Here is a 10,000-nt window from a genome sequence, read left to right on the forward strand (position 1 = left end):
AAACACACACACACACACACACACACACACACACACACACACACACGCATGACAGTGTATCTTTCCTTCTTTTTTTTTTCAACCCAACAGGGCGTGAAGCCGTTCCTCCAGCAGTGTCGGACCGGAAGTGACGCGCCCTTCCTGTTGCCCAGCCAGCCAATCATGGTGGCTCCAGGAGGACAACTCCTGCACTCGCTGAACGAACACACCAGTGACGTCATGGCCATGGCCATGACCGCTGACGGGAAGTTGGTCGTCACGTGTAAGTTTGAATTTTCTGTTGCTGTTCGACGGGCGCAATAGCCGAGTGGTGAAAGCGTTGGACAATCAATCTGAGGGTCCCGGGTTCGAATCACGGTGACGGCGCCTGGTGGGTAAAGGGTGGAGATTTTTACGATCTCCCATGTCAACATATGTGCAGACCTGCTAGTGCCTGAACCCCCTTCGTGTGTATATGCAAGCAGAAGATCAAATACGCACGTTAAAGATCCTGTAATCCATGTCAGCGTTCGGTGGGTTATGGAAACAAGAACATACCCAGCATGCACACCCCCGAAAACGGAGTATGGCTAGCCTACATGGCGGGGTAAAAACGGTCATACACGTAAAAGCCCACTCGTGTGCATTCGAGTGAACGCAGAAGAAGAAGAAGAGGTCTGTTGCTGGTCTTTTTCAGATTCAAGGAGGTGTGTGAGAAGGGTGCAGACTTGTCTTTTTTTTCTCTTTTTTTTCTTTTTTTTTTTACTCTACACAACAACTTCTGTTAACATATTTGTATCTGTATTTGTATTACTCTTTTTGTCACCACAGATTTCTCTGTATGAAATTCGGGCTTCTCTCCCAAGGGAGAGCGTGTCGCTACACTGACAGCACCACCTTTTTTCTTGTTTTCTGCTTGCAGTTTTATTTGTTTTCCTATCGAAGTGGACCTTTCTATAGATTTTTGCCAGGGACAACCCCTTTGTTGCTGTGGGTTCTTTTACGTGCGCTAAATGCATGCTGCACACGGGACCTCGGTTTATCGTCTCATCCGAATGACTAGTGTCCAGACCACCACTCAAGATCTAGTGGAGGGGGAGAAAATACTGGCGACTGCCGGTGTGATTCGAACCAGTGTGCTCAGACCAACACTATATAAACACACACAAAAAATGTATGTGAAAAAGGAAAAGGAGCAGATGCCTGATTTTCACATAAACCCAACTGCTCTGTTGAAACTGCTGCTGCTGCTGCTGCTGCTGTTGTTGCTGCTGCTTCCAACCTATCAACCTACACGGCAACCTGTACAATCATTTTGTTTGTCTATTTGATTTGTATATTTTGTTTCCTCCCCCACCCCCACCGCCACCCCCACCCCCTCCCCCCAACAGGTTCCTATGACGAATCATTGTGCATCACTGATGTGGAGGAAGGGAGGCGTGTGCGGAGTATCGAGGGGGTTGGGGAGGACTGCGAGCAAGTGTTTCTCTGCTGCCACGATTCCGTCGTTGTCGCCGTTGCTAACAGCGTCATGTCAGCCTATGAGTGAGTGTTGAGGATGATGCCACAGGCCAAACAGGGAAGGATTGTGCTGTGTTGTGTTGCGCTGTGATATACTCTGCTGTGGCGTGTTGTTTTGTGCTGTGCTGTGCTGTGCTGTGCTGTGCTGTGCTGTGCCGTGTCGTTTTGTGCTGTGCTATGCTGTGTTGCGTTGTGCTGTGATATACTCTGCTGTGCCGTGTTGTTTTGTGCTTGTGCTGTGCTGTGCTGTGCTGTCTTGTGTGCTGTGTTATGCTGTGCTGTGCTGTGCCGTGCTGTGCTGTGCTGTGCTATCTTGTGTGCTGTGTTATACTGTGCTGTGATGTGCTGTGTTATGCTGTGCTGTGCTGTATTATGCTGTGCCGTGTTGTGCTGTGCTGTCTTGTGTGCTGTGTTATGCTGTGCTGTGCCGTGCTGTGCTGTGCTGTGCTATCTTGTGTGCTGTGTTATACTGTGCTGTGATGTGCTGTGTTATGCTGTGCCGTGCTGTACTGTGCTGTCTTGCGTGCTTTGTTATGCTGTGCTGTGCTATGCTGTGTTATACTGTGTTATGCTGTGCTGTGCTGTGCTGTGTTGTGCTGTGCTATGGTGTGTTATACTGTGTTATGCTGTGCTGTGCTGTGCTGTGTTATGCTGTGCTGTTTTGTGCCGTGCCGTGCTGTGCTGTGTTATGCCGTGCCATGCTGTGCTGTGCTGTGCTGTGTTATGCTGTGTTATGATGTGCTGTGTTGTGCCGTGCCGTGCTGTGCTGTGCTATATCAACAAAATCAGGCGGAACTCACAGTTAAAAATAATAAACCATGAGAGTGAATACCCTTGATGAAACGTAAAAATTTCCAGTCTTGACTTTTTTTTCAAAATTATGTCATTTTCACTGCATACGACGTTTAGAAGTACTTGTATTTGGCTCTGCATGTTATTAGTTTAACAAAATACTCAATTTTCATATCAACTTTAAAACTATAAAACTAGAATGAACATAAAAGAGAAATTGAATCGACCATGTCGTACCATTCCCGGCGGGTGTAGCTAAACTTTGTACATCTATCTAGATCCAGAAAAAAAAAAAAAACACGACTAAATGTCGCAGTGTGATTGCGGCGATAGACACGTCTCCTTTCCTGTCCTGTCCTGTCCTCTCCCGTAGTCTGGGTTCAGACCGTTGGGGCACCGCTGCTGACCTGGCCACCACCCCTCTCCACTCTTCACGGTTTTCTGATTTCCTCAGGGCGTCACCGAGCGTCAAGCCTGTCCACCCCCGGATGTTGTCTTCCCATCTCTTCTTCTGCCGTCCTCTCCTTCTGCCTCCTTGTACCGTGCCTTGCAGGAACGTTTTGGCAAGACCAGATGATCGGGAGATGTGTCCATACCACCTAAGTTTGCGTTTTTTCACTATGGACAGAAGGTCTTCGTAGGGTCCAATACTTTGCTTGATTCTGTTCTTCACTTCCGTGTTAGTGATGTGGTCTCTGTAGGAGATGCCAAGTAGTCTACGAAAGCATCTCATCTCGACAGCTTGGATTCTTCTCTCGATGTCCGCAGTCAGGGTCCAAGTCTCGCAGGCGTAGAGCAATATTGATATAATCGGGGAACGCATCAGTCTGATTTTTGAGCTGAGAGCGATGTTTTTGTTGTTCCAGATGGTGTTCAGCTTGATGAGTGCCATTGTTGTTTGGGCAATTCTCGAGAGTACTTCTGGTTTAGATCCTTCATCTGACACGATTGCTCCCAGATATTTGAAGCTGTGGACTGTTTTAAGCTTTTCGTCGTTGACTTTGATGTCAATGCTGATGCCGTTGGTGTTGTTAGTCATCAGTTTGGTTTTCTCCGCACTGATTTGCATTCCATACGATGTGGAGGCTTTGTCTAGATGTTTGACCAGGCTTGCCAGTTCTTCTTTTCCAGCCAGTCCATCAATGTCGTCGGCAAAACGTAGGTTTGTGATTGTTCTGCCGCCTATGCTGACTGTTCCTACATGCTCTTCCAGTGCGTCAGTCATTATTCTTTCTAAGAAGATGTTGAAGAGTGTTGGGGAGAGTAGACAGCCTTGTCTCACTCCGACTGTGGTTCTGAACCAGTCCCCGATGCTATTGTTGAGGTAGACGGCGCTGGTGGCTTTGTCATAGAGGTGCTGTATCAGTCTGATCAGGTTGGCGTTGATGTTGTACAGATTCATGGTAGCCCACAAAGCTGCATGCCAGACCCTGTCAAATGCCTTCTTAAAATCAATGAAGACGTGGTAGAGGTCTTGTTGGTGTTGATGGTACCTCTCACATAGCAACCTCAAGTTGAAGATTTGTTCAGTTGTGCTCCTTCCTGGTCTGAAACCTGCCTGTTCTTCAGCAATGATGTTTTCTGCTTGTGGTTTCAGTCTAAGCAGGATCTTCAACGTGACTTTGCTGGGATGACTAATCAGGCTGATGGTGCGGTAGTTTTGACACTGCTGGAGATTGCCCTTTTTGGGGAGGGTGATGATCAGTGATTGTGTCCACGGTGTGGGCCATTCCCCTGTTTGCCAGATCTTGTTGCAGATTTTCAGTAGCACATCTATCATAACTTCACCCCCTGCTTGGACCAGTTCTGATGGGATGTTGTCCACTCCTGCCGATTTCCCTTTTTTCAGCGATGCTATTGCTGCCTCTATTTCTTCACGGAGTATGGGGTGATTACGGAGTATGGGGTCTCCTTTACCGCGGACTTAAAAAGAATTTTTAATTGCCCATAAAGATTTTTTTGAATGCCCAAGATACACCAGAATAATATAATTCAAACAGCGTTCTCACTGCGAACACCGCAATTGATTTATCGCCCTTTAAAAAAAAGCATGTTTAAATGTTAAATGTTTTGAACGTCCGTTAAGGAGCCACGATAGTGTAATGAGTAAGGCAGTTTCTTTTCACCCGAACACGCGGGGTTCGAATCTGCCTTCAGGGCTTTTTTTTTTTTTTTTTTTTTTTTTTACCCAAAGCTTTATAATAACAAATACAGAACACATTTTAACGATTAGATTTTGTTAAGTGTATCACAAGTGAGTCTTGAAGGCTTTGCCTCTCTTATTTTATTTCATTTTATTTCTTTATTTTTATGTTTTTTGTCGTCAAATGGGCAGAATTGTTAAAAGGCCTTTACTGTGCCTAATTCGTTACCTTTACCCATTAAAGATTCAATCATTCAATCAATCAATGAATCATTCATTCTTCTTCTTCTTCTTCTCCTTCTTTTTCTCCTCCTCCTTCTCCTCATTTATCTTCTTCTTCTTCTTCTTCTTCTTCTTCTTCTTCTTCTTCTTCTTCTTGTTCTTCTTCTTCTTCTTCTTCTTCGTCGTCGTCGTCGTCGTCGTCGTCGTCTTCTCCTCCTCCTCCTCCTCCTCCTCCTCCTCCTCCTCCTCCATCTTGTTCTTGTTCTTGTTCTTCTTGGTCTTGTTCTTGTTCTTCTTCTTCTTCTCCTCCTCCTCCTCCTCCATCTTCTTCTTCTTCTTCTTCTTCTTCTTCTTCTTCTTCTTCTTCTTCTTCTCCTCCTCCTCCTCCTCCTCCTCCTCCTCCTCCATCTTCTTCTTCTTCTTCTTCTTCTTCTTCTTCTTCTTCTTCTTCTTCTTCTTCTTCTCCTCCTCCTCTTCCTCCTCCATCTTCTTCTTCTTCTTCTTCTTCTTCTTCTTCTTCTTCTTCTTCTTCTTCTTCTTCTTCTTCTTCTTCTCCTTCTCCTCCTCCTCCTCCTCCTCCTCCTCCTCCTCCTCCATCTTCTTCTTCTTCTTCTTCTTCTTCTTCTTCTTCTTCTTCTTCTCCTCCTCCTCCTCCTCCTCCTCCATCTTGTTCTTGTTCTTCTTCTTCTTGGTCTTGTTCTTGTTCTTGTTCTTCTTCTCCTCCTCCTCCTCCTCCATCTTCTTCTTGTTCTTCTTCTTGTTCTTCTTCTTCTTCTTCTTCTTCTTCTTCTTCTTCTTCTTCTTCGTCTTCTTCTCCTCCTCCTCCTCCTCCTCCATCTTGTTCTTGTTCTTGTTCTTCTTGGTCTTGTTCTTGTTCTTCTTCTTCTTCTCCTCCTCCTCCTCCTCCATCTTCTTCTTCTTCTTCTTCTTCTTCTTCTTCTTCTTCTTCTTCTTCTTCTTCTCCTCCTCCTCCTCCTCCTCCTCCTCCTCCTCCTCCTCCTCATCTTCTTCTTCTTCTTCTTCTTCTTCTTCTTCTTCTTCTTCTTCTTCGTCACCCTTCATCCTTTCTGCGCCAGGCTCAACACAGGAAACCGCATGTGGTCGGAAGAAATCATCGGCAGCAGTCTGCTTGTGGCTATCTGCGGGGGTGGTCGTTCCTTGATTGTGGCGTTCGACATGGACGATGGGACGGTTGTGATGGACGCCAAGACAGGCAGCCACATCCGTCAGCTGAGCCTACCTAGTGATGCAGAGACCATCACCGCCCCCCTGCCCACCTGCGGTAAGATCACCACGACCTGTGTCCTTAAGTGGTCATAACACGTAAAATGTTACATCCCTGACGGGCGCAATAGCCGAATGGTTAAAGCGTTGGACTTTCAATCTGAGGGTCCCGGGTTCGAATCTCGGTGACGGCGTCTGGTGGGTAAAGGGTGGAGATTTTTTCCGATCTCCCAGGTCAACACAATTATGTGCAGACCTGCTAGTGCCTGAACCCCCTTCGTGTGTATACGCAAGCAAAAGATCAAATACGCACGTTAAAGATCCTGTAATCCATGTCAGCGTTCGATGGGTTATGGAAACAAGTACATACCCAGCATGCACACCCCCGAAAGTGGAGTATGGCTGCCTACATGGCGGGGTAAAAAAACGGTCATACACGTAAAAGCCCACTCGCGTATATACGAGTGAAAGTGGGATTTGCAGCCCACGAACAAAGAAGAAGAAGAAGTTACATCCCTGTCTGAGTGTGTACGTGTGCGTGCCTGAAATCTGATTCAATGGCACAGGAAACGAATAATGTGCGCTGAATGGCAGCCGGTAGTCGGATCTACCCAGGTAGGCAGCCTGTTGTGGAAATGACTCCGTGTTTGTAAAAGCGCTTAAGAGCTTGGTCTCCGACCGAGGAGAGCCGCCATATAAGTATTCATATTAATCAATCAGTCAATCGTCGCATCGTGAATGAATGAATCTTTATTTTCCAAACGGTGGAGATAGCACATTGACCGACTTACACATATCTGCCGTTGTCCTAAGAGACACACAAATATGATTATACACGTATGTTGTTATACTCAAAACGTGTATAATGTACAAGGATAACACAGCGTAAAACTAAGAGACACAACAACGCTCATATCTTTTTTTTTCTTTTTTTTTTCTAATTAAAATGAATATATTGCCGTCTCCATCGTCTTTGCCGCCACCTCCCCTCTCACTTTTTTTTTTCTTTTTTCGTTCTGTCCCCACGACGTTCACCCTCACCCAGAACCCCCTATTCACATTTATACCCAGGTTAATTCTGCATCAGTCGTAATGGTGCCAGCAATTCACAGCTTGTTGTCAGTGTCGTTCTGTTGTTATCATTTGTTTTGTTTTGTTTTTCATCATAAGTGTTATCTGTTTTTTCGTTTTTATTCATTCATTTATTTTGTCTACTTTCAGGAGAAATACACAGCTACCACCAACTCTGAAATTAGTACTTTAATAACAAAATGTCTACAATCACCAGTATGTTTGTCGGGACTTTTAATAAAGAAAAATCCCACTCCATGTGTATGGGTAAGGAGATGTATGCAGTCACCACCAACTCTGAAATTAGCACTTTAACAACAAAATGTCTACAGTCACCAGTATGTTTGTCCGGACTTTTAAACTAAATTCCTATCTATATGTATAGGTCAGGAGAAATACACAGCTGCCACCAACTCTGAAATTAGCACTTTGATAACAAAAATGTCTACAATCACCAGTATGTTTGTCGGGACTTTTAAACTAAATTCCTATCGATATGTACAGGTCAGGAGAACCTCACAGCTACCACAAACTCAAACAAACAAAAATCCCACTCCATATATATAGGTCTGGAGAAATACACAGCTACCACCAACTCTAAAATTAGTACTTAAATAACAAAATGTCTACAGTCACCAGTATGTTTGTCGGGACTTTTAATAAAGAAAAATCCCACTCCATGTGTATGGGTCAGGAGAGGTATGCAGTCGCCACCAACTCTGAAATTAGCACTTTAACAACAAAATGTCTACAGTCACCAGTATGTTTGCCAGGACTTTTATCCATGTGTATAGGTCAGGAGAACTACACAGCTACTACCAACTCTAAAATTAGTACTTTGATAACAAAAATGTCTACAATCACCAGTATGTTTGCCGGGACTTTTAACAAACAAAAATCCCACTCCATGTGTATGGGTCAGGAGAACTACACAGCTACCACCAACTCTAAAATTAGTACTTTAATAATAAAATGTCTACAGTCACCAGTATGTTTTCCCGGACTTTTAAACTAAATTCCTATCCATGTGTATAGGTCAAGAGAGATACGCAGTCACCACCAACTCTAAAACTAGTACTTTGCAAAATGTCTACAATCTCCAATATGTGTGACGGGACTTTGAAACAAAATTCCACTCCATGTGTAGGTCAGGAGAGGTTAGCAGTCACCACCAACTCTAAAATTGTATTTTTATTGTATTGTATTGTATTGCATTCTATTGTATTGTATTGTATTGTATCATTCCTTTTGTCACAACAGATTTCTCTGTGTGAGGATCGGACTTTTCTCCCAAGGAGAGCGCATCGCATCACAGAAAGCGCCAAACGTTTGTTTGTTTGTTTGTTTTTGTTTGTTTGTTTTTGGTTTTTTCTACTTGCAATTTTATTTATTTTCCTATCGAAGTGGTTTTGAGAACTGTCCTAATTTTGCCAGGGGCAAGCATTTTGTTGCCGCGGGTTCTTTCACGTGCGCTGAGTGCATCCTGCACACAGGACCTCAGTTTATGGTCTCATCCGAATGACTAGCGTCCAGACCACCACTGAAGGTCTAGTGGAGGGGGAGGGAATACTGCCGACTATGGGATTCGAACCAGTGCGCTCAGATTCTCTCGCTTCCTAGGCGGACGCGTTACCCCTAGGCCAATGCTGCACGTTGCATATTAGTACTTCAATGAGAAAATGTCAAAAAAATCACCAGTGTGTGTGTGTGTGTGTGTGTGTGTGTGTGTGTGCGCGCGCGCGCGCGCGTGTGACGGGACTATTATTAAACAAAAAAACCCTCCTCCATGTGTATAGGTCAGGAGAGATACGCAGCCACAACCAACTCTGAACTAGACAGGATCCTCCTATTGGACCTGAAGGAGGACCATTTCCACTTGTCCCCGCAAATGGTTCGTCAGTCTCCCTTTCCTCGCAGCGGCGACGACGATGGCGATGATGATGATGACGACAGGGCCTTCATGGCGGAAGGTCTGGCACTGTCACCGGACGGGGCACGTGTCTACTGTGCCAACTCTGTGGACAACGACCTGCACGTGCTGCAGGTGCCCACCTTCCGCGTCCTCAAGGTGCTGAAAGGTTGGTGTTGGTTGTGGGTTGGTTGAAAGTCTTTTTGTTTGTGACGGAAGGTGTGGACTTTTCTTTCTCTGTGTGTGTGTGTGTGTGTGTGTGTGTGTGTGTGTGTGTGGTGTGTATGTGTGTGTGTGTGTGTGTGTGTGTGTTGTGTTGTGTGTGTGTGTGTGTGTGTGTGTGTGTGGTGTGTGTGGTGTGTGTGTGTGTGTGTGTGTGTGTGTGGTGTGTGTGTGTGTGTGTGTTGTGTGTGTGTGTGTGTGTGTGTGTGTGTGTGTGTGTGTGTGTGTGTCTTTGTGTGTGTGTATGTGTGTTTCACGAGAGGAAAAAAAGAAAAAAAATACAGTGTAACAGGTCCAAATGCAACAGGACTTACGACACTGTCAATCGTTTTGTTCTCTCTTGATTAAAATCAATTTTAAATAAAAAACGAATAATAGCTTAATAACTAACTAAATAACTAATCAATTACATCATTTTCCTATGAAACTATTGAATGAAGAAACAAAGAAACAAACAAACAAATAAATAAATAAATCCTTTAACATAACTACGGAATATGACAAGTTTGTGGAAAAATGGGCACTTTATAACTGTTTAATACAAGATTAAGCTATACAATGCTACCTTGGAATTTTGCCATTGAACATATATTGTTTTGCCTGTTATAGATTTGTCAGTACTTAGAACTTAATTATATGCTTATCCTATACTTTCTAATACACAAAACATATAAATTCTGTATCTGTAAACCTTTGTCTGAATTTTAAAAAATGTTGAAAAAAAAAAAGAATAAATAAATGAATAAGTAATATGGAACCTTTTTTTTTGTTACGACAGGATCGACGAAGGACTCCTCAGACAAATTCCACGTGACAGACGATGGCCGCTACCTCTACTTCAGCAACAGACGGGCTGTGAGGGTGTGGGACCTCGAGCTTGACCGAAAGGCTTCTGCTCTGCTCCACGTCAACATGGT

General features: G+C 44.3%; 1 protein-coding gene across 1 annotated transcript in view; it reads left to right on the forward strand.

Annotated features, from left to right (window-relative positions):
- Nucleotides 1-10,000, forward strand: part of LOC143301993 (NACHT domain- and WD repeat-containing protein 1-like) — a 37,041-nt gene that overhangs the window by 24,432 nt on the left and 2,609 nt on the right. The window contains exons 17-21 of the mRNA XM_076616477.1: nt 91-262; nt 1,371-1,524; nt 5,734-5,939; nt 8,749-9,030; nt 9,862-9,998. Of these exons, the coding sequence (XP_076472592.1) occupies nt 91-262; nt 1,371-1,524; nt 5,734-5,939; nt 8,749-9,030; nt 9,862-9,998 (951 nt within the window). The remainder of the gene's footprint in view (nt 1-90; nt 263-1,370; nt 1,525-5,733; nt 5,940-8,748; nt 9,031-9,861; nt 9,999-10,000) is intronic.

This window comes from Babylonia areolata, chromosome 28 (genome assembly GCF_041734735.1).
Source record: "Babylonia areolata isolate BAREFJ2019XMU chromosome 28, ASM4173473v1, whole genome shotgun sequence".
Taxonomy (NCBI): Eukaryota; Metazoa; Mollusca; class Gastropoda; order Neogastropoda; family Buccinidae; genus Babylonia; species Babylonia areolata.